Source organism: Nerophis lumbriciformis, linkage group LG13, assembly GCF_033978685.3.
Source record: "Nerophis lumbriciformis linkage group LG13, RoL_Nlum_v2.1, whole genome shotgun sequence".
NCBI lineage: Eukaryota > Metazoa > Chordata > Actinopteri > Syngnathiformes > Syngnathidae > Nerophis > Nerophis lumbriciformis.
In genome coordinates this window covers 24,339,873-24,364,783 of record NC_084560.2, presented here as the reverse complement: position 1 = coordinate 24,364,783, position 24,911 = coordinate 24,339,873, and the positions used below count along the sequence as shown (strand labels likewise).

Sequence of the window (24,911 nt, the reverse complement as noted above, 5' to 3'; positions counted from 1 at the left end):
AGCCGCACTGTCAGCTTTTGAGTAAATTTGTGGTTTTTAGGTGCGGCTAATAGTGCGGAAAATACGGTAGTTTGAATTTCCAGGATGGTGGAATGTGTTGAAGGTGGAACGGTTTGAATCGGTTGAAAAATTTGGAAATGGTGGAAGTTTGAAAAATGGCCAATTAATTTTGAATGGGAAAAATGTCCCGGAAAACCTGGAATTCTGGGAAATCTGGGAATTTTTGGAATTTGTCAAAGGAAAGTCCGCGATTCCCGAATAGGCTGAACAGCATGAAGTTGAGACGGTTTGAATCGGGTGAAAAATGTGGAAGGTAGAGCGCGCCAAAATCTGAAGTAGAGTAAATTAAATACATAGCTTAATTTTGGTGTAGAAAACCATGTGTGAATGCTTTGGAGAATTCACACAATTACAATAATCATGTTGAGTGGAGAATCGATTCTGAATCGAAATGTCACCCCAAGAATTGGAATCAAATCGAATCACGAGGTGCACCTCTACCGATGATCATGTCCTGGTTTCACATGAATACAATTGTGTCAAATAATGACGTTTGAAACATGTATTGGAGTCGCTTTGTATCGATTGCAGCACAATGGCATTATCATTGAACTATTGTGAAATACTGCATGGTAGTGAGTCGCTCTGTACCTGTGTGGCTGTGTTGAGCAGTGAGGCAGCCTCTACTCGGCCTGTCTGCTGGACCATCTGATAGAAAAGCCCGTCCTCGTTCTGGAGCAGCACGTAAGGCTCATCATACTCTTGGACTTTGCCTGCGTCCAAAACCTGCAATCATACAAGACAAATGAAGATCTAGCCCAGTGTTTTGTATAACCTTTTTTGAGCCTATGCACATTTTTTTCATTGAAAAAAATCCAAAGGCACACCACCAGCAGAAAACATTAAAAATTAAACTCAGCAGCCAACAGTAAAAAGTTGTTCTCGCAATTGTTGGATATGAATTCAAACCATAACCAACCATGCATCACTATAACTCTTATCTCAAAGTAGGTGTACTGTCATGACCTGTCTTATTTTGAGTTTTTTGCTCTTTTCCTGTGTGTAGTATTTTAGTTCTTGTCTTGCGCTCCTATTTTGGTGGTTTTTCCTGTTTTGTTGGTATTTTCCTGTAGCAGTTTCATGTCTTCCTTGAGTGCTATTCCCCACACCTGCTTTGTTTTAGCAATCAAGAATATTGAAGTTGTTGCTATCCTTCTTTGTGGGGACATTGTTGATTGTCATGTTATGTTCGGATGTAGTTTGTGGATGCGATCTGCTCCACACGCTGTAAGTCTTTGCTGTTGTCCAGCATTCCGTTTTTGTTTACTTTGTAGCCGGTTCAATTTTAGTTTCATTCTGCATAGCCTTCCCTAAGCTTTAATGCCTTTTCTTAGCGGCACTCGCCTTCTGTTTATTTTTGGTTTACACATTAGATACCTTTTTACCTGCACGATGCCTCCCTCACGACAAAGCAATTAGCTACCTGTTGCCACCTACTGATATGGAAAAGTATTTCACGGTTACTCTACCCAGCTCTAGACAGTACAGACACTCAACAACGGCACATTATTTGCGGATTATAATTTCTGGTTTGCAAAAAAATGTTTTTAACCCAAAAGGGTGACATGACATAATCTCCCACGGCACACCAGACTGTATCTCACGGCATGGTTGAAAAACACTGATCTAGCCAACACGTGCTGGTTTGTAGTGAACAATTAGCATCTCTGCCTGTTAGCTGTGTGATGGTTGACAAAGCCATGGATTTATTTTGGCGATTTATCTCTAGCAGCAACAATCAAAACACTCTTGAAAATGAGTTGCTATTGCCTTACTGTACACCTACCCAGTGGCCTAGTGGTTAGAGTGTCCGCCCTGAGATCGGTAGGTTGTGAGTTCAAACCCCGGCCAAGTCATACCGAAGACTATAAAAATGGGACCCATTACCTCCCTGCTTGACACTCAGCATCAAGGGTTGGAATTGGGGGTTAAATCACCAAAAATGATACCCGGGCGCTGCACCGCTGCTGCTCACTGCTCCCCTAACCTCCCAGGGGGTGAACAAGGGGATGGGTCAAATGCAGAGGACACATTTCACCACACCTAGTTTGTGTGTGACAATCATGGTATTTTAACTTTAACTTTTTAACATATAGTGCCTATTCAAGCAGTTTGCAGAAGACTCCAATTATCTCAGCACACATTTTACAAGCTTAGCTTTACAAGCTTCTTGCTATTATAAACAGAACACTAAAAAAAGTACTGTCTCTCTCTCAGCTGGGACCTGATTTAAATCTCCCAAGGCTTCATGCCAATATGGGGGGCATTTAACACAAGTGTAGGTGTGAATCAGTCCCAGCTGCTTGTGTTTTGGCTTTTTCTGCACAGGAGCCACGCCAGGTCACGCCCGACCCTTCATAGACTCTTGACAAATGCTGCCACAAACGGTGCTAATTGGCACCTCTGCAGGCAGTAGCAGGAAAGGGCCAAAGATCAAGTGGCACAAGAGAGTCGATTCAATGAGAGGAAACTGTGATCAAAAGGCGGTCCTGCTGTTGCAAAAATGTGGCAATTGAATTTAAACTTTAGGCTGCAGGTTGCCTGAATCTCATTTAGGGTATTCTTTGTCATAATTCTGAAAATTGCACATTCAAGTACTATACAAGATGTGTGATGGCCTTTCAAAAACAAACAATTAAAAGTTGCTGCTTCGCAACCTACCAGTATTTTGTCACAGTCAATGATGGTGTTGAGCCTGTGAGCGATGGTGAGCACGGTACACTCTTGAAACCTGTCCCGGATCGTCTGCTGGATCAGGCTGTCGGTTCTAAAGTTGCACAGAACACAACACTTGAGAACAAAACACTCTTCCTAAAGTGCTTCGGGCGGGGATTGTACGCGGCACACTACAATGGCTCGTCGGGTATGTGAGGTGGTAGACGCCACAGGAAAAACAACCTGCCATACTTTCAAATGAAGTTAGGGTTAATTGTGTTATTGTATCAGGCTGGAGCATAAGTTCACAGCGACACAACAAGAGTTGCAGTTTTGTTTGGATAACGTTCCATTTGTGTTACTCTATAGTTCACCACATGAGTTTTTATAACGTTTTGACATGTTTTATCATTAATTACTATCTTTAAAAATGCCTAGTGGGATGTATTGTGGTTGCTTTTATCTGTGCATGTCTAGTTACAGTCGCGATCAAAAGTTTACATACACTTGTAAAGAACATAATGTCATGGCTGTCTTGAGTTTACAATACTTTCTACAACTCTATTTTGTTTTGTGATAGAGTGATTGTAGCACATACTTGTTGGTCACAAAAAACATTCATGAAGTTTGGTTCTTTTATGAATTTATTATGGGTCTACTGAAAATGTGACCAAAACTGCTGGGTCAAAAGTATACATACAGCAATGTTAATATTTGGTTACATGTCCCTTGGCAAGTTTCACTGCAATAAGGTGCTTTTGGTAGCCATCCATAAGCTTCTGACACGCTTTTGGTTGAATTTTGGACCACTCTTCTTGACAAAATTGGTGCAGTTCAGCTAAATTTGTTGGTTTTCTGACATGGACTTGTTTCTTCAGCATTATCGTTTACAATCATTATGAAAGACTTTACAGATGTCGTAAATAAAAGTCCGCTTTGGGAGGTCCTCTGTTCCGCCCATAAAACCTAATAAATAACCATCCAAAAAGCGCCAACAATACTCCATTTACATTTTGTGATATCAACCAAGTATTAGTGGTATTGTTATTATAATCGCTAACACAGACAAACTATTTATAGCCGCGCCGTGATCACAAGCTTGCGTGCCTATGTTGACATGATCAACTGATGAGCTGCGTCATCCTTTTCTTGCTTGTCAAACTTTATTGTAGATCATAAATCATGCCTCTCGCCTGGATAGTAGAAAGACAAGGATGTAATCCGACAAGTTGGTACAGAAGAAATGTTGTACATTCTTGGGTAGCAGATTATATTTGGCTTTGTACGTAATTCTAGCTATTTGCAAACGCACCAAATTATTGAATTTCAATCTTTTTGATTCACTAAATAAAGGGTTTGTATATTCTCTATATCCAATGTTATGTACTTCTGACTGATCTTTTTTTGTAACACAGTTAACCAAGTTATTTGATTTCCTAAATGTAGTACATATTCATAATGATCTCTTTCAAGCTTACACAATCATTGATGGTATGTCCCCAAGACTAAACTACTCGATCTCCCCGGTACTTTATGTTGGCATGGGTCTAATTGCTTCACTCATGGTGCTGTTGTACATTTAAAACGCTGCATTTGGCCCGCGGTCCATTGGCACATTTTCACTTTGGCCCTTGGAGGCCAACAATTTGAGCACCATTGATATGTCTAGCCAGTCTTGTTTAATTAATCCTTCAATTTAGGTTGCATCCCCTCTAATCGAGGTCAGTAGTTGACAATACTCCTCTAACCTTGGGTCCACATTGGCCGTGGCCTCGTCGATGACAAGGATGCGGTTTTTCCGCAGGATGGCCCTGGCCAGGCATAGCAGCTGCCTCTGGCCCATGCTGAAGTTCAAGCCTGACTCTGCCAGCATCGTATCCAACTTATTGGGCAGGTCCTCCACCACAGCCTTCATCTGCACCTGCAGAGAGGGGAGTGCAGAGCCCCAACCCTTCATTACTCCAGCATAAAGGTCTCCTGTGGAGATGTCTTTAAAGAACCATCCAAACACACCCATTAACCGCCTGGCACAATGCAAGGCCAGGTCCACTGATGACCTTGGCCAATGCTCTCTTGTGGCCAGCCCTCTAGCTTTAATCCAGGCCACCAAACCCATTCAGAGGCAGGACCAGGAGCTGAAGCCCTTCACTGTGGGGGGAGCCTTCATCCTGATTGGCCTGACTGCCCAAACACATCTCCCCCAGCACTTTCAATGGTTCCCAGTTACAAGCTGCACATTGAGCTGGGCCCCATGGCCCTAATGGGATTTCCCCCCCATGACTTGTGGCGAGCAGGGAGGCTGAATGGCAGCATTGTACAGGGGGACAGAGGGATCCCCCCCTGGGCCGGCAAGGGGGAATCATTCAGAGCCAGGCTGGAGTACCTCTTGGAGTGCATTCCACAGGTCCTCATCTGTGTGCTGCTTGAAAGGGTCCAGATTCTTCCTCATGGTGCCCGTGAAGAGAACTGGGTCCTATGGATAGATGAATATAGAAAGAGAAGGCCGTGGCCAGTAAAGATAATGACAAGGGCTAAGATGTATAAAAGGGTTAAGACAGGCTTTATGGAGCGCATCTAGGAAATGTGCAGGGGAAAAGATGTTCACAAAGGACTTGATACACTCAGAGTCCCATTCAAAACGTTGGCCAACTTTACTTCCCTGAGTTGATCTTTTATTTTAGGACAGGCCTCATACAAAGGTTGAGAATGGACTACAATAGATTTTGTACAGTCGCTAAATTAGTAAAGATTAGTGACAATCATCTCTAAATTTACAACAGTCAATTGTATCTTTGACAGGGTAGTTCAAACAGGTAAAGTCACCCTTGAATGACTGCTAATATTACAAGGTGACAGGTGCTGTAAAAAAACACCACAACCAGTGTCTAAAACAGACAATGATTTTGCATTATTTACAAGCTAACAGAGTATATCACACCCCAAACCAGTAGTGGCCAGTGTTCGAGATAAACACCATTACAAAGATCAAGTAAATGTGGTCTGAATGTCCTGTGTTATAAACTGCTGCTTTGCTTTGGTGTGTTCCTTTTGTCAGTAACATACTTCGGAGTTGGAGGTTGTTCTAGGGAAGTGGTCCCCAACCACCGGTCCGTAACGCATTTGGTACCGGGCCGCGCAGAGACATTAAATCATTTATAACTGATCGCATTTTCTCCTACTAAACTTTCGCCAGTCCCACCAGACACACCAATGAGCTTGTTCATAGATGTATTATAAAACTCCTAATAGGAAGTCGCCATTTGCTATATTTGTTACATCTTTGTTACATGGGACAATGCACATTGGTAAACATTTAAAATGTAAAAGTGCCAAATCGTAGCCAAAAGCTAGGTTCCATCCAGCTAGGTCAGGGGTCGGCAACCCGCGGCTCCGGGTTTTGATCACTCTGATGCGGCTCAGCTGCATACTTGCCGACCCCCCCGATTTTCCCGGGAGACTTCCGGATTTCAGTGCCTCTTGCAGAAAACTCCCGGGATTAATATTCTCCGATTTTCACCCTTACAATAATAATAACGGCGTGCCATGATGGTACAGCATTTAGCGCCCTCTACAATCTGTATTACCAGCGTGCCAGCCCAGCCTCTTGTTATATGCATCTTCTGCTTGCACACGTATGTGACAGCAAGGCATACTTGGTCAACAGCCACACAGGTTACACTGACGGTGGCCATATAAAACAACTTTAACACTCTTACTAATAATGCGCCACACTTTGAACCAAAACCAAACAAGAATGACAAACACATTTCGGGAGAACATCTGCACCTTAACACAACATAAACACAACAGAACAAATACCCAGAATCCCATGCAGCCCTTACTCTTCCGGGTTACATTATACACCCCTGCTACCACCACACCCCGCCCCCACCCCAACCCTGCCCCCCCCCCCCCCCTCTGTGCGTAGGCGGGGTTTGGTAGCGGGGGTGTATAATGTAGCCCGGAAGAGTTAGGGCTGCATGGGATTCTGGGTATTTGTTCTGTTGTGTTTATGTTGTGTTACAGTGCAGATGTTCTCCCGAAATGTGTTTGTCATTCTTGTTTGGTGTGGGTTCACAGTGTGGCGCATTATTAGTAAGAGTGTTAAAGTTTTTTATACCGCCACCGTCAGTGTAACTTGTGTGGTTGTTGACCAAGTATGCCTTGCTGTCACTTACGTGAGCCAGCAGAAGCCCCATACAACGTGTGGCTGGGCCGGCACGCTGGTTGTAGTGGGCGCTAAATGCTGTACCATCACGGCACGTTTGAGAGAACAGTTGCCTTGAAATTAGTAGTCTGACGGAAAAATCGGGAGGGTTGACAAGCATGACGCTGTCAAGCGCCATTCATATTAAACCCGCGGGCTGCACTAACATTCAATTTTCATATTAAGGTGTGGGCCGCGTGTCTGAGACCCTTGGTTTATACATAGCACAAAGCAAAAAAAAAACTTTGTATGCAGTGTTATTTCATTTTAAATTTCAAAAGATTTTTGTGGCTCCCATTGTTTTCTTTAATTTGTGAAACTGGTCAAAATGGCTCTTTGACTGGTAAAGGTTGCCGACCCCTGAGCTAGGTTGATGACCTATCAGGGCAGATCAGGGACAAAATGGCCATAGTAGTTAAAGATGGAGAAGTGCTAAATTGTTGCATATAATAATAATTGTGCGGAAGGAAAAAAATACACATCTCCTTTGGCCTAGTAAGTTAAAGTGCTGGTGTTATTGCACATAGTCCTATTACACAAGTAGTTAGCAATAACAGATGTATTTACGCATGAAAATTAGGACCAAAAACCTAAAATTAGTATATCTACGTATGAAATATTGCACAAAATATGAATACATAACATTTAGAATGAAAATAGAAATCCACATAAATCTATTGGAACTATTTTCAAGTATTTCTAGCTTTCTTATATATCCATGCTCTTGTCCTTGAATGTGATGTATCACCTATTACCCATCAGATACTAAAACCTAAACAAAGCCTACTACTAGCAAAAATGAGTAAAAAACAAAAGTCTATGGAGAGCTTTTTTGCAAAGGGAAAAGGTCAGGGGCTATCACTAATTGAATTTTATGGTGAGTTTTTTCATGTATTAATTTTTCATGCACTTATTTGCTATATCTATCTGCCAAGCGTGGAACGCCGGTCTGTGAAAATAATGCCTAGATTAAAGCGATCCCTGGTGCAAAACGTTTGGGGACCCCTGTTCTAGAGGACATTCAGCCCACATCTACATGATTCTTACAAGTGTTTGACTCAAATCACTGCCCCCTACTGGTATGTAGAAGCACCCAAAGGTGTGCAATGAGTAAGAACACAAATTAAGTTAAAAGTTAAAGTACCAATGATTGTCACACACACACTAGGTGTGGCAAAATTATTCTCTGCATTTGACCCATCACCCTTGATCACCCCCTGGGAGGTGAGGGGAGCAGTGAGCAGCAGCGGTGGCCGCGCCCGGGAATAATTTTTTGGTGATTTAACCCCCCAATTCCAACCCTTGATGCTGAGTGCCAAGCAGGGAGGTAACGAGTCCCATTTTTTATAGTCTTTGGTGTGACTCGGCAACAAACTTAACTTTAAACAAGAAGGCTCACCATCTCCCAGTCTGTTCTTATGAAAATAACACTTTCAGAACTTTATACCCGCTACTTGCCCCTTAGATGTTCCACTGCTTTATTTCCAACAAGCTTTTTTTCTCCCATCACTGACAGCAAAAATAGCAGTGTGCCATTAAGCCAGCTGAAGTCCCAATTCAAACTAGTTTTGTGACATACTTTTTAATAGAGGATTCAACGTTCCGGCGGATGAAATAATGCTTTCAAGCACAACTTTCCATTCACTGATTATATGCTTCACCAGTGCTAAGCCTTCTGTTTGCTACAGTTATTTTCTTATGACAAAGTCATTCCTGGGAATTCAATAAAATCATTTTCCATTGCCATACATCACCTATTATATGAATATCACACTCTGAACTAGTGTTGTCCCGATACCAATACGTATTTTGGAACAGGTACCAAATGATTTCGATACTTTTCTAAATACTACAAAAAATTGCATTATTGGCTTTATTTTAACAATAAATCTTAGGGTACATTGAACATATGTTTCTTATTGCAAGTTTGTCCTTAAATAAAATAGTGAACATACAAGACAACTTGTCTTTTAGTAGTAAGTAAGCAAACAAAGGGTCCTAATTAGTCTGCTGACATATGCAGTAACATATTGTCATTTATCATTCCATTATTTTGTCAAAATTATTAAGGACAAGTGGTACAAAATGAATTATTAATCTACTTGTTTATTTACTGTTAATATCTGCTGACTTTCTCTTTTAACATGTTCTATCTACACTTCTGTTCAAATGTAATCATCACTTATTCGTCTGTTGTTTAATACTTTACATTAGTTTTGGATACCACAAATTTGGGTATCAATCCGATACCAAGTAGTTACAGGATCATCCATTGGTCATATTCAAAGTCCTCATGTGTACAGGGACGTATTTATAGATAGATAGATAGATAGATAGATAGATAGTACTTTATTGATTCCTTCAGCAGAGTTCCCTCAGGAAAATTAAAAGTTATAAAAGTTATTAAAAATTATAAACATAATATACATCTTTTAAACGAAAGATGTTGTGATCAATGTTCCCTCTAAAGTGCGCGCTTGTGCAATTGCGCACTGCTCAAGCGTCCTCTGCGCATGGCAAATCTATGCCGCGCATAAAATCAAATAAAAAAACAAGCGCATAACAATTTTCGACACACGGACACGACAGAGAAAACAGTTTTCGTCATCATTGTTCAAATATTGTAACGTCTGTCGAGGCTCTTTGAGGACATGAATTCCATCGATCACTTTACTGAGCAAAACTATTTATTGTCGGCCATAAACACATCACCAAAAGATTAGTAAAAAAATGATATCTAGCAAAAGTAGTCATTTTCTGCAGTACAAACCAGACCAAAAGCAACTTTGTTATATCAACAGCAGCCGCTCGCTCTTTCTCACTTGCGCCAACACATGCAAATATGGCACTTAGCCAGTGATGCGTTTGCAGCCACACAAAAAGTCGGACAACTCCAACACCACACATAAAGTGTAATTCCAGGTCGTTACACTATGATTTACCAATCAAATGTGTGCTTATTCTAGTGTCATTTATTAGGAATCTTAATTGATAAATATTAATCATGAAATGCTGTTAGTATATTAAATAAATACTAATAAAAAAATATTTTTTACAAACAGGAAGTTGCAGGAATGTACACATGATACCCTGCTTACATCTCATTGTGCAAAATGTGAATGTTTTAATGGGAACTAAATGCAATGTCAGAAAGGGGTACAAATTATTTCCAAAGCAGGACCTCCACCCAGACAAACAATACAAGTACACAGTTCATGAAAAACAATATGTTTTGTTATTGTCATTGTAAGTGGGCCTAAACACTTATTAGAAAATAACCTCATTGAAATGACTGCTGTCATTTGATTATAATAATAAGAGAATGTTGTCTGTCTATCTGTGTTGGCCCTGCAATGAGGTGGGGACTTGTCCAGGGTGTACCCCGCCTTCCGCCCGAATGCAGCTGGGATAGACTCCAGCACCCTCCGCGACCCCGAAAGGGACAAGCGGTAGAAAATGGATGGATGGATGGAGATTGAACTTGTTATTAAGTCAGGTTTGGGACAGGTGTGCTGCTGGTGTAGCCACAGTGTGCACGTCTGATGTTGCTCACATGGGCTCCACTGAATGCTTAGGGAGTTTTTGTGTTTGCTCACACACATGAAAAATTAGAGGGAACATTGGTTGTGATGCCAAAAAATATTGACGTAATCATAGTAGTAACGACTAGATACGCACCTGTACTTGGTATCATTACAGTGGATGTCAGGTGTAGATCCACCAATGGCGTTTGTTTACATTGTGATGCCGGTGAGCTACGGTGTGTAGTGAAGCATGTTTAGCTATTCCTCGTCCTGCAGGGATGATACTTAAAACTGAAACTTACTTTATTTGTCGCCATGGAGACGAGGATTAGTGATTTAGAAGTAGCTAAAACACTGCCGACTGGGGCTGGACTTTAGCCGCTAGCTACCTAGCCATGTCTTAAAGCACCTCTTCTTGAGGGCGTTTCAGTGTTATAACTTCACCTTTATCGTTAGTTTTCAAGCCAAAATGTGTCCGTTCTCCCTTTTCTGTCTACACACTGTGTCTGCTTGTAAGTACTCCGTGATTGTGCGCTGCCGAACATGCTCGTATGCTCGTAAAACCAGCAATGACACGACGGGGGCGCGTAGGGGTGGAGGTCCGGTATTTTTTCAGAGGCAGTATAGTACCGAATATGATTCATTAGTATCGCGGTACTATACTAATACCGGTATACCGTACAACCCTACCCTGCACTGAAGGTAAGGAAACCTCAAAATGTGAAAGGCTGACTGTTAATCATGTTATATTTGACATATAGACAGTAAAAGTTTTTACAAATGCAAACATCCGCTCTTGTGCATAAATAAAAGTACATAAAACGCACGCCGTCATAGTTTTTCATTTCCCCAGCAAAAGCGAGCAAACAAAGTCACATCACATCTATCTCAAAGTAGTCGGCGTGAGGAAGTAAAACTTTCTCTCAAGAGACGATGATGCCAGAAAAATATCAAACCCACGGCAACGCATAAATGAAACTGTTTTGGGGCAATTTTGGCTGCGATCGGGGGGGCTAAGTGACGGCGTACAAGGGGAACTCTGACTGCAAGTATGGGGAGACTTCTTCTAAGCAGCTTTCCTATGTTTGGGGGGTAGAGGGCTAATCCCCTGTCAGGGATGGGAAGATGCTCTCTTCGCAGTGCGGGCCGTGGGAGTCTCTTCCTCCCCCTCCCTCCATACACTCTGCTGACACTCACCCGCGGGCTGGCATCTTCCTAATGCCGTATCTGTTTCAACAAGCGGAAATAAAGTTAAACTGTCTCAGGGCGTCCGTTTGCCTCACTTTGAGAAATCCGCTGAGTGACAAGTGTAATTATCTGCACTTGTTTTTAATGCAAGGTGAATAACTCAGCCAAAGTGAGATTGTGACGTTTTGGGGTATTACATATGGTTTGAATATAACAACCCAACAATATGTCATAATTTGACCTTAGAGGAACAGTTTCAAAAGGATTTGAATGGTGTGTTCACTTGTCAAAAGAATATGAGTCTTCTTTTCACTGGGGCTCTAATTCACCTTCCGATACAGTGATATTAAGGTGTTCAGTGTACGGAACTACAGCTTGAGAAAAATAATGGTTTTAATTCCCCTAAACCAGGGGTCAGCAACCCGCGGCTCCGGAGCCGCATGCGGCTCTTTGATCACTCTGATGCGGCTCAGCTGCATACTTGCCGACCCCCCCGATTTTCCCCGATTTTCCCGGGAGATTTGCGGATTTCAGTGCCTCTCGCAGATAACTCCCGGGATTAATATTCTCAGATTTTCACTCTTACAATAATAATGACGTGCCATGATGGTACAGCATTTAGCGCCATCTACAATATGTATAGACAACGTGCCAGCCTAGACTCTTGTTGTATGCATCTTCTGCTTGCACACGTAATTGACAGCAAGGCATACTTGGTCAACAGCCACACAGGTTACACTGACGGTGGCCATATAAAACAACTTTAACACTCTTACTAATAATGCGCCACACTTTGAACCAAAGCCAAACAAAAATGACAAACACATTTCGGGAGAACATCTGCACCTTAACACAACATAAACACAACAGAACAAATACCCAGAATCCCATGCAGCCCTGACTCTTCCGGGCTACATTATACACCCCTGCTACCACCAAACCCCGCCCCCACCCCAACCCTGCTCCCTCACACATCAACCCACTTTTCTCAGATTTAGCTCATTTTCATCACATTTAAGTTTAAATGAAATGTTGACTCTAAATATTATATCTGAATGTTAAATCTAATCCTAAATGTTAAAACCAGATGTAGACTTTGATTCAACATTTAGGTTTAGATTTAACAATTATGTTGGGATTCAACTCGGGCTGCAACTAACAACTAATTTGATAATGGATTAATCTGTCGATTATTACTTCGATTAATCGATTAATAATCGGATGAAAGAGACAAACTACATTTCTATCCTTTCCAGTATTTTATTGGAAAAAAATAGCATACTGGCACCATACTTATTTTGATTATTGTTTCTCAGCTGTTTGTAAATGTTGCAGTTCATAAATAAAGGTTTATAAAAATGTTTTTTTTTTTTTTTAAAGTAGCCTCTGCGCATGCGCAGAGCATAGAATGAACGAATCGATGACTAAATTGATTGCCAAGACAAGAAACAGTGAAAAGAGTTGTAGTGTAATGCCCGCAGCTAAAAGCAACTGCGTGAGAACGTATACTCAAATACTCACGATATAGTCATTCTACATCGCACAGAGACAAAACCGCGATATATCGAGTATATTCGATATATCGCCCAACCCTATGTAGCGTCTATATATATTGAAAGTTAATATCAAACTGTCAGCTGTCACGCTCCCCCGAGCATGCACACATAAACAGTTTAAGGCCATCCTGATGCGTCACAGCTTCACAAACATTTGTACTAAACATAACTCTAACATCCCAAATCCCATCATGGTGGTTATAATTAGGGATGCCTACAAATGCTTTAAAATGTAATATCGGAAATTATCGGTATCGGTTTCAAAAAGTAAAATGTATTACTTTTTAAAACGCCGCTGTGTACACGGACGTAGGGAGAAGTACAGAGCAACAATAAACCTTAAAGGCACTGCCTTTGCGTGCCGCCCCGTCACATAATACGGCTTTTCACGCACACAAGTGAATCCATGCATACTTGGTCAACAGCCATACAGGTCACACTAAGGGTGGCCGTATAAACAACTTTAACACTGTTACAAATATGCGCCACACTGTGAACCCACACCAAACAAGAATGACAAACACATTTCGGGAGAACATCCGCACCGTAACACAACATAAACACAACAGAACAAATAGTCACTAACTCTTCCGGGACGCTACAATATACTGCCCCCCAGGCCCCCGCCCACCTCAACCTCCTCATGCTCTCTCAGGGAGAGCATGTCCCAAATTCCAAGCTGCTGTTTTGAGGCATGTTAAAAAAAATAATGCACTTTGTGACTTCAATAATAAATATGGCAGTGCCATGTTGGCATTTTTTTCCATAACTTGAGTTGATTTATTTTGGAAAACCCTGTTACATTGTTTAATGCATCCAGCGGGGCATCACAGCAAAATTAGGCACATTAATGTGTTAATTCCACAACTGTATATATCGGTATCGGTTGATATCGGAATCGGTAATTCAGCGTTGGAAAATATCGGAATATTGGATATCGGCAAAAAAAAACATTATTGGACATCTAATAATAAGTGAAGTAAATGGATTTCAATGACATTCAAAAGTGTTAGTAAAGAGACTTTCTGCCGGACACAACATTTTAGGGCTGTGAATCTATGGGCACCACACGATTTGATTTGATTCGATTCTTGGGGCTAACAGCACGATTCAGAATGGATTCTCGATTCAAAATCAATACTTTTTTTAATAACATTGGCTGTCAGTTAGGGTTGTACGGTATACCGGTATTAGTATAGTACCACGATACTAATGAATCATATGCGGTACTATACCGCCTCTGAAAGGTATCGGTCCGCCACATGATCCTGTAACTACTTGGTATCGGATTGATACCCAAATTTGTGGTATCCTCCAAAACTAATGTAAAGTATCAAGCAACAGAAGATAAGTGATTATTACATTTTAACAGACGTGTAGATAAAACATGTTAAAAGAGAAATTAAGCAGATATTAACAGTAAATAATTCATTTTCTACCACTTGTCCTTAATAATGTTGACAAAATAATAGAATGGAAAATGACACAATATGTTGCTGCATATGTCAGCAGCTAAATTAGGATCCTTTGTTTGTTTACTTACTACTAAAAGACAAGTTGTCTTGTATGTTCACTATTTTATTTAAGGACTAACTTGCAATAAGAAACATATGTTTAATGTACCCTCATTTTTTTTGTTAAAATAAAGCCAATAAAGCATTTTTTTGTGGTGCCCTTTATTTAGAAAAGTACCGAAAAGTACTGAAAAGTATCGAAATAATTTTGGTACAGGTACCGGTACCAAAATATTGGTATCGGGACAACACTAGTAGTGCCAGTTCTATGATGAACTACATTCCTCTATACAAATATACTGTATAAACACCTATGATGAATCTATATTACTTCAAAGAAAACTGGTTTTGTTTAAAAAAAAAAAAAATTATACTTAAACAATTAAAAAGTCAAATACAAATAAGCAACAAACAATCAAAGTTTACTTATATAGCCCTTAATCACAAATGCCTCAAAGGGCTGCACAAGCCACAACATTCTCGGCTCAGATCCCACATCCCAACAAGAGAAGTATCCCACACTTCTCTTTTCTCAAGTAAATCTGTACAGCAAATATGGGCATCTTACAGTACATCAACAATATGATTCGCCTGACTGGCTGGACAGGAAAGATTCAAAAATGTGTTTGTTTTTAACCGATTAAGAATCGTTACAAATTAGAATTGCGATTCATTTGAAATCAATTTAATTTGACACCCCTTCTAAATTTATTTTTTTAATAACATGATGATAAAACAGTGTTTTGTGTTTTATGACCACTGCTCTGCAACAGCAAAGGAAGCCCAATGAATATTTCCGACTGATCAATTATGCTCTAGTTGTGCTTTCAACTACAGTACATTGTGCTTTGAATTGTGTTACCCAATCCTTCTATAACCGTGCATTTCTTGACATATAGGCACAGCTCATGATTTCTGTATGTTGACTAGTGATAGAAGTTAGTCGTGATAAATAGAGGACTGACCTGCGGTATGATGGACATCCTCTGGCGAAGAGTATGCAGACCAACATCAGACGTCTGGAAACCATCAATCACTATCCTGCCCTCGGGTTCAGCCAGGCGGAACAAGGCCGATATCAGAGAGCTCTTACCAGCGCCAGTTCGTCCCACAATGCCCACCTACAGGGGACAAATGGAGAACTAAGTCATACACTACATAAATCCTGGGGTAAAAGACAAATTGCTTCCATGCTCTCTTTTTGACTATTCATCACTTGGCTTTTTGTTGAAGTGTCATGTCTCTGAGGGGCCATGTCATCAGACAGCTGGTGTGACAGAACAGCAAAAGAAGGAGACTGACTGAAAAGAGTTAATATTTTAACTTCCGACAGTTATGCGTTAGTTTCGAATTCACATGTCGTCTTATAAACTATGTTTTAACTGGGCTTCCACTGAACTACAAATATTCACAGAACACCAATACCAGTCCAATAATTATAACTACAGAAAACTTACTGTGTTTGTATTTCTAAAAATGACATTATGCCAGTAACACTTCACTCTATACATCTTTACAATTTAGTGCAGGGGTCAGGAACCTTTTGGCTGAGAGAGCCATGAAAGCCAAATATTTTAAAATGTATTTTCGTGAGAGCCATATAATATTTTTTAACACTGAATACAACTAAATGCGTGCATTTTTAAGACAACATTTTTAGAGTATAATACGTTTCTTATTATTTTTAATAACATTGTTATTCTGAAGCTAACCAATAATAAATTAAATACTTTTTACCATTAATGCGACTTCTTGAACAGGTGTGAAAACGGATAGATGGATTAAAATGCATGAGAATGTTTTATATTTTGAACGTTATTTTTAACACTGTGATTACGAGCGGAATTCTTCATTACTTATCGTGTTAAGCAATGTCAGCTAAGATTTATCTGAGAGCCAGATGCAGTCATCAAAAGAGTCACATCTGGCTCTAGAGCCATAGGTTCCCTACCCCTGGTTTAGTGTCTGATCAGGCCACACAATTATTGGTGTACAGTGTAAATATAGTTTTCAATGTGTATTACATTATTTTTAAAGGGGACCTACAGTTATGATGATTTTCATATTTTCTTATTCATAAATGTTACAATGCTTGTATTAAACCAGGGGTCCCCAACCACCGGTCCGTGACGCATTTGCTACTGGGCCGCACAGAAATATTAAATCATTTATAAACGACTGCAATTTCTCAGACTTAACTTTCGCCTGTCCCACTACACACCAATAAGCTCGTTTATAAATGAACAATAAAACTCCTCATAGGAAGTCGTCATTCGTTATATTTGTTAGAACTTTGAGACATGATACAGTGCACAATAATGAATTTATAAAATATAAATGATACAATGCACAATAATGAATTTATAAAATATAAATGTGATAGATTGTAGCCAAAGGCTGATTTCCATCTGCAGGTTGAGGGTATATAGTACCATTAACTTGCCGGGGATCTTGCAAAAAAACAAGCAGTGTTATAGTAAATAGTAATTTTAATGTACTTATTTTTGCTTTATTTATCTGCCACACAATGAAAGCCGGTCTTTGACAACAATGCCTACATTAAACTGGTCTGTGGTGCAAAAAAAGGTTGGGGACCCCTGTGTTAAACTACCAAAATATCAAATTGTAAGGTGCATGTATTTGGGTGTGAGCTTGCACGCAGTTTTGGATGCCTCCGACCACTGTGTGTCGCAGTCTTTTATTACCACCGTGCCATTTGTGATGTCACAGATTGACGGACGTACTTATGTGGGCTTCCCCGTGGCCAGCCTTCTAACTCTCTGCTGAGCCGAGACTTCCGGGACAAATAAAAACTTAGTTTATTTGCCTATGACATTTTACACAGGACTGTTTTGTCAACATTGTCAACATGGGCCAGTATGAAATTGGATTGGCCCGCTCAACAAAAAAGACAGGGAGTTAATGGGTCCCATTTTAATAGTCTTTGGTATGACTCGGCCGGGGTTTGAACTCACAACCTACCGATCTCCGGGTGGACACTCTAACCACTTAACAGGTACAAAGGATTTTATAATGGCCACAGTTTTTACCAAAAAATGTATATTATTACAAGTAGTTTAAAATCTAAACAAATCACGATATTTTACTATTGTGTGTGAGTAGTGGCTGGTTATCCATGTACATATCATGTGTAACCATGTGGTGTAAAAAAAAAAAAATTATAGGACATACAGGGAGGAGTTTGTCTCGACGCATTACTTGGAAATCCCCTTGTGGTGGTGTTGTGGTGGAGCATGTGTTTTCCAACAATGCAGGATATCTATAATAGACGGTAACTCTTTCATTGACATTGTGGGTAACCATTGACCAAGTAATCCCGTTTGGTGCAAAAATGGGTCCGCTTGCGTCACATTTGAGCAAATGCGAGTTGTGCGCCTCGGCAAATCAGCTTATATACAGTTTGTGACTTGAGTGTGGGATGCTGTAAATGCCTGTGATGCCATGGCTTGTCAATATAACCTTGCTAACCCCCATGACGTACGGCACAGCTTCCCTCCCCCTCATCCCATCCTGCCAGTCTGAAGCTCGACACTTATCAACCTATTCATTGTGAAATCAGCCCACCCTGGCCAAGCATAGCCATGCAAAAACACACCCCCTTGCATTAAACACAATCCCAATCATCCTCGACCATCTCCATCTGCTTCTCTCCCTGTGCCTTCCCGCTCTCTCGTAGTGAATAAACAGTTGTCATTGTCAGGTAGTTCAAAATGCAAATTGAGACCGAATGGATCCACTTGAACAGTCTTAATTACAAGATATGTATTCCATGAATCACAAATGGTATAGTGCTGGAGAATCAGCGGCACAATATGCTGTCCTTTAATAATTGATTGGGAAAGAATGCCGCGTAACAATGCTGCACATTCCGGCTGCATATCAACCGAAGTCATGGGCCGTGCACACTGGTGGGCCCCCGTATGAGGAAGATCACACCGATTGATACAGGGAATATGATTTTTTATGAGGAACTTAACACTGTGGACTAAAGTTATACGGTATACCGGTATTAGTATAGTACCGCGATACTAATGAATCGTATTCGGTACTATACCGCCTCTGAAAAGTACCGGTCCGCCGCCCCCGTCGTGTCATTGCTGGTTTACGAGCAGACGAGCATGTTCGGCAGCGCACAATCGCAGAGTACTTACAAGCAGACACAGTGTGTAGACAGAAAAGGGAGAACGGACGCATTTTGGCTTAAAAATTAACAATAAAGGTGAAGTTATAACACTGAAACGCCCTCAGGAAGAGGTGCTTTCAGACATGGCTAGCTAGATAGCGGCTAAAGTCCAGCCCCAGTCGGCAGTGTTTTAGCTACTTCTAAATCACTAATCCTCGCCTCCATGGCAACAAATAAAGTACGTTTCTTACAAGTATCATCATGCTTCACTACACACCGTAGCTCACCGGCGTCAACATGTAAACAAACACCATTGGTGGATCTATACCTAACATCCACTGTAATGATACCAAGTACAGGAGCGTATCTAGTCGATACTACTGTGATTACGTCGATATTTTTTTAGCATCACAACATTTTTGTTCGTTTTTAAAAAATGTATATTATGTTTATAAACTCAGGAAATATGTCCCTGGACACATGAGGACTTTGAATATGACCAATGTATGATCCTGTAACGACTTGGTATCGGATTGATACCCAAATTTGTGGTATCATCCAAAACTAATGTAAATAATCCAAACAGAAGAATAAGTGATTATTACATTTTAACAGAAGTGTAGATAGAACATGTTAAAAGAGAAAGTAAGCAGATATTAACAGTAAATGAACAAGTAGATTAATAATTCATTTTCTACCAATTGTCCTTAATAATGTTGACAAAATAATAGAATGATAAATGACACAATATGTTACTGCATGTCAGCAGACTAAATTAGGAGCCTTTGTTGTCTTGTCTTGTATGTTCACTATTTTATTGAAGGACGGACTTGCAATAATAAACATACGTTAAATTGTTACAATAAAGCCAATAATGCATTTTTGTGGTCCCCTTTATTTACAAAAGTATCAAAAAGTACCGGTACCAAAATATTGGTATCGGGACAACACTACTGTGGACCTATTTCTTAGTGTGTGTGTGTGTGTGTGCTTGTGTGTGTGCGTGCTTGGCTGTACTGATGACCTTTTCTCTGGATGTGAAGACGAGAGTCAGGTTCTGGAGGACCAATGGATCATTGGCACTGTAGGAGAAGTTGACCGAGTCAAAAGTGATGAAGCCTGTGGTGGGCCAATCAGGGGGTGGCATTGTGTCGGTCTCCCAAGCTGCTTCACTCTTCAGCTCTGTGTACTCCACAAGTCTCTCTACGGATGTCATCTACAAACACAAAGCACAAATGGTACTGATTGACTGTTGGGGAAGGTTCTTCGTTAATTGGTTGACCTTCAGTCCACTAAAATTCTTTAATGAACTGGAACAGAGATTAATCCAAGAAAAACCTACAGGGCATCCAAAAGTGTCAGAAAAATCTTTCTAGAATAGTTAAAGGTACTAACGACATTTATGCTTCAATATACACCTTTATTCAATGATCCGCCAAATCTCCTTTAGTCTTCAGATGTGTGGTCTACAAAAAGGTGTAAAAAATGTTACACTTGTCATACTGTTTAGTACTTATTAGGACTGGGCTGATGAATAATTAAATCAAATAATAGATTAAATAAACGTATTCGATACAATGGTATGTCCATGAGTTTGTTGTCTTCGTCTCTCGCTTTCAAACAGGGTACGAGATGTTTCACTCTGTGCGTGTTTATTCAGTAGCAGAATTAAATAAAATCTTCTTGTCAGTTATCCATAATAATTGTCTCTGTGGGTAGAGGTGGGACCGCTAGCTAACACACTCAGGATACAGAGAGTCTCCCTCGTTGCGGCTCGCTAGTGAGAAGCACCGTGAGGTAACAAAAATGTAAAAAAAAATAATTGCAAAGCCATATACATGGTGTGGGAATATGTTGGCTTTAAACGAGTGAACCAGATGAGTCCATCAACACGGAAGAATGAGCCATTTGTTGGAAAGTGACAGCCAAGAAAACAGACCCAGTTTTTTTCAACTGGGGAGAAAACTGCACTTCAAAATGTTCAAGAGTAATATTTTATATTTATGTTTGTTTATTCAGAATAAGTAAACATTCTTTACATTCCAATTACAATCATAAAAAATAGTTCTAATCAGAGTTTATTGTGTTAGAAAGGAATATCACCATTAATTAGTTGCTTATTAAAGTAACAAAGACTTAATTTAGAGTTATTTGGACACTAGGGGAACATTAAAGTATCCATCCATCCATCCATCTTCTTCCGCTTATCCGAGGTCGGGTCGCGGGGGCAGCAGCTTAAGCAGGGAAGCCCAGACTTCCCTCTCCCCAGCCACTTCGTCCAGCTCCTCCCGGGGGATCCCGAGGCGTTCCCAGGCCAGCCGGGAGACATAGTCTTCCCAGCGTGTCCTGGGTCTTCCCCGTGGCCTCCTACCGGTCAGACGTGCCCGAAACACCTTCCTAGGGAGGCGTTCGGGTGGCATCCTGACCAGATGCCCGAACCACCTCATCTGGCTCCTCTCGATGTGGAGGAGCAGCGGCTTTACTTTGAGCTCCCCCCCGAATGACAGAGCTTCTCACCCTATCTCTAAGGGAGAGCCCCGCCACTCGGCGGAGGAAACTCATTTCGGCCGCTTGTACCCGTGATCTTGTCCTTTCGGTCATGACCCAAAGCTCATGACCATAGGTGAGGATGGGAACGTAAATCGACCGGTAAATCGAGAGCTTTGCCTTCCGGCTCAGCTCCTTCTTCACCACAACGGATCGATACAGCGTCCGCATTACTGAAGACACCGCACCGATCCGCCTGTCGATCTCACGATCCACTCCTCCCCCACTCGTGAACAAGACTCCGAGGTACTTGAACTCCTCCACTTGGGGCAAGATCTCCTCCCCAACCCGGAGATGGCACTCCACCCTTTTCCGGGAGAAAACCATGGACTCGGACTTGGAGGTGATGATTCCCATCCCAGTCGCTTCACACTCGGCTGCGAACCGATCCAGTGAGAGCTGAAGATCTTGGCCGGAGGAAGCCATCAGGACCACATCATCTGCAAATAGCAGTGACCTAATCCTGCAGCCACCAAACCAGATCCCCTCAACGCCCTGACTGCGCCTAGAAATTCTGTCCATAAAGTAACAAAGACTTAATTTAGAGTTATTTGGACACTAGGGCAACATATAATGCTTAGGGTTAGGGTTACTAATAAGCAATAATTCTGAGGTTATTGAGGGAAGACTCTTAGTTAATGGCTTACTGGTTGTATAATAAGGCCATGCAAAATAATGCATTAATAAGTACTTATAATGACTAATTAAGAGCCAATGTTACTAATTTGCATGTTAATAAGCACTTAATGGTGAATATGTGTTCCCCATACTAAAGTGTTACCATTATTATTATATATTATGATTACATTAATGCTTATTAATTTGGTATCAAAATAATGCTGACAATAATATTGTCTAGGCCAGCGGTGTCAAACTGGTTTTCATTGAGGGCCACATCACAGTAATGGCTGCCTTCAGAGGGCCACTTTTTTTAAATTAATTAAAATGATGAATGCAGGCAATAACCTGTGATTAATCAAAATTCTAATTGATCTGATTAAAAATGTATATAAATCATTTGACAGCAAAGATATAAATGTGTACTAATATTATTACAACATTGCCTGTGCACTCGATTATTTGATTTTTTTTCATGTACAAACTAATCTTATAACATATTTTTGTAATACACTATATAATAATGGAATATTTGGCATGATTAGACAATAACGTTTAGATTAGGGATGTCCGATAATGGCTTTTTGCCGATATCCGATATTGTCCAACTCGTTAATTACCGATACCGATATCAACCGATACCGATATCAACCGATATATACAGTCGTGGAATTAACACATTATTATGCCTAATTTGGACAACCAGGTATGGTGAAGATAAGGTACTTTAAAAATAAAAATAAAAATTAAAATAAGATAAATAAATTAAAAGTATTTTCTGGAATAAAAAGAAAGTAAAACAATATAAAAACAGTTACATTGAAATTAGTAATTAATGAAAATTGGTAAAATTAACTGTTAAAGGTTAGTACTATTAGTGGACCAGCAGCACGCACAATCATGTGTGCTTACGGACTGTATCCCTTGCAGACTGTATTGATATATATTGATATATAATGTAGGAACCAGAATATTAATAACAGAAAGAAACAACCCTTTTAGTCTATAGGGTAGGAAGGTTTTTTGGGTTGGTGCACTAATTGTAAGTGTATCTTGTTTTTTTGTTGATTTAATAAAAAAAAAAAACGATACCGATAATTTCTGATATTACATTTAACGCATTTATCGGCCGATATTATCGGACATCTCTAGTTTAGATACACATTTTTTCCTGTCAAAATCGAAATAATTATTTGCATTTAGTAAAAAAAAAAAGAAGTATTTTATTAACACACATTTTCCCAGGCTTTCGCGGGCCACACACAGATCTGGCCCCCAGGCCTTGAGTTTGACACCTGTGGTCTAGGCCTAAAACTCATCCGCGGTAGTTATGCTGGCTGAGCAGTGTTACTGCTATTACAAAATGTGTTCTGTTCTTCTGTGTTGTGTTGCTGTGCAGGATTGAACTGTGTACATTACTGAATGACCATTTGTTCAAGGAGAGTGATGTTTTCCTTCCCACCTTCTCATACACTCCAACCCATGATTCAACTTAAAAAATGTGTTTGTACTCTTATTAATGCATTTAAAAATTTCTCTCCACTTAAGGCCTGCTTTCAATTTAACTTCTTAGGTAAATAAACACCCACGGCTACACAGCATTTACTATTTAAAGCAGTGTTTTTCAACCTTTTTTGAGCCAGGGCACATTTTTTGCGTTGAAAAAATCCGGAGGCACACCACCAGCAGAAATCATTAAAAAACTAAACTCAGTTGACAGTAAAAAGTCGTTGTCGCAATTGTTGGATATGACTTTAAACCATAACCAACCATGCATCACTATAGCTCTTGTCTCAAAGTAGGTGTACTGTCACCACCTGTCACATCACGCCGTGACTTATTTTGAGTTTTTTGCTTGTTTCCTGTGTGTAGTGTTTTAGTTCTTGTCTTGCGCTCCTATTTTGGTGGCTTTTTCTCTTTTTTTGGTATTTTCCTGTAGCAGTTTCATGTCTTCCTTTGAGCGATATTTTCCCGCATCTACTTTGTTTTAGCAGTCAAGAATATTTCAGCTGTTTTTATCCTTCTTTGTGGGGACATTGTTGATTGTCATGTCATGTTAGGATGTACATTGTGGACGCCGTCTTTGCTCCACAGTAAGTCTTTGCTGTCGTCCAGCATTCTGTTTTTGTATACTTAGCAGCCAGTTCAGTTTTAATTTCGTTCTGCATAGCCTTCCCTAAGCTTCAATGCCTTTAGGGCCACTCACCTTTTGTTTATTTTTGGTTTAAACATTAGACATCTTTTTACCTGCACACTGCCTCCTGCTGTTTCCGACATCTACAAAGCAATTAGCTAACGGCTGCCACCTACTGATATGGAAGAGTATTACACGGTTACTCTGCCGAGCTCTAGACAGCACCGAGACTCAAAAACAACACATCATTTGCAGACTATAATTACTGGTTTGCAAAAAATATTTTTAACCAAAATAGGTGAAATTAGATAATCTCCCACGGCACACCAGACTGTATCTCACGGCACACTAGTGTGCCACGGCACAGTGGTTGAAAAACACTGATTTAAAGGACTTGTCTTTCAATGTTTATCTAAGTTATACTTTTGTTCATATAAGATCCATTTAAAAGTTTCCACACCATATTCTCAATCTCCGCACTCTGTCTAACGCCCCACTGAAACATGCCGGTCAGTGTCACCGCATAGGACAGAGCCAGGCCCACTGCACCAGGGTCCAATACTGCAATGAAGGAACACATGATCAGACTACCCAACGTTGTGTCAAAAATGTGTCACATTACCATAAGAGGCACGTACAGTACCTTCCCTGAAGTAGAGACATCCGAAAGCAGTAACTGCCACGAAAATAGAACAGATCCCGTCGAGGCGTATAGCTAACCAGCGCGAGGTGGTCAGGAACAGGAACCAAGCCTCTGTTAGCAA

At 40.5% G+C, this 24,911-nt stretch overlaps 1 protein-coding gene across 3 annotated transcripts in view; it reads right to left on the bottom strand.

Annotated features, from left to right (window-relative positions):
- The window catches only part of LOC133613711 (ATP-binding cassette sub-family C member 4-like), a 149,663-nt gene that overhangs the window by 51,943 nt on the left and 72,809 nt on the right, over window positions 1-24,911 (bottom strand). For all 3 annotated transcript variants that reach the window (XM_061971439.1, XM_061971438.1, XM_061971440.1), the window contains 8 exons: window positions 24,791-24,901; window positions 24,608-24,708; window positions 19,873-20,064; window positions 15,670-15,825; window positions 5,099-5,188; window positions 4,464-4,636; window positions 2,722-2,827; window positions 652-786 (listed from right to left, as the gene is read on the bottom strand). In XM_061971439.1, coding sequence (XP_061827423.1) covers window positions 652-786; window positions 2,722-2,827; window positions 4,464-4,636; window positions 5,099-5,188; window positions 15,670-15,825; window positions 19,873-20,064; window positions 24,608-24,708; window positions 24,791-24,901 — 1,064 coding nt within the window. The remainder of the gene's footprint in view (window positions 1-651; window positions 787-2,721; window positions 2,828-4,463; window positions 4,637-5,098; window positions 5,189-15,669; window positions 15,826-19,872; window positions 20,065-24,607; window positions 24,709-24,790; window positions 24,902-24,911) is intronic.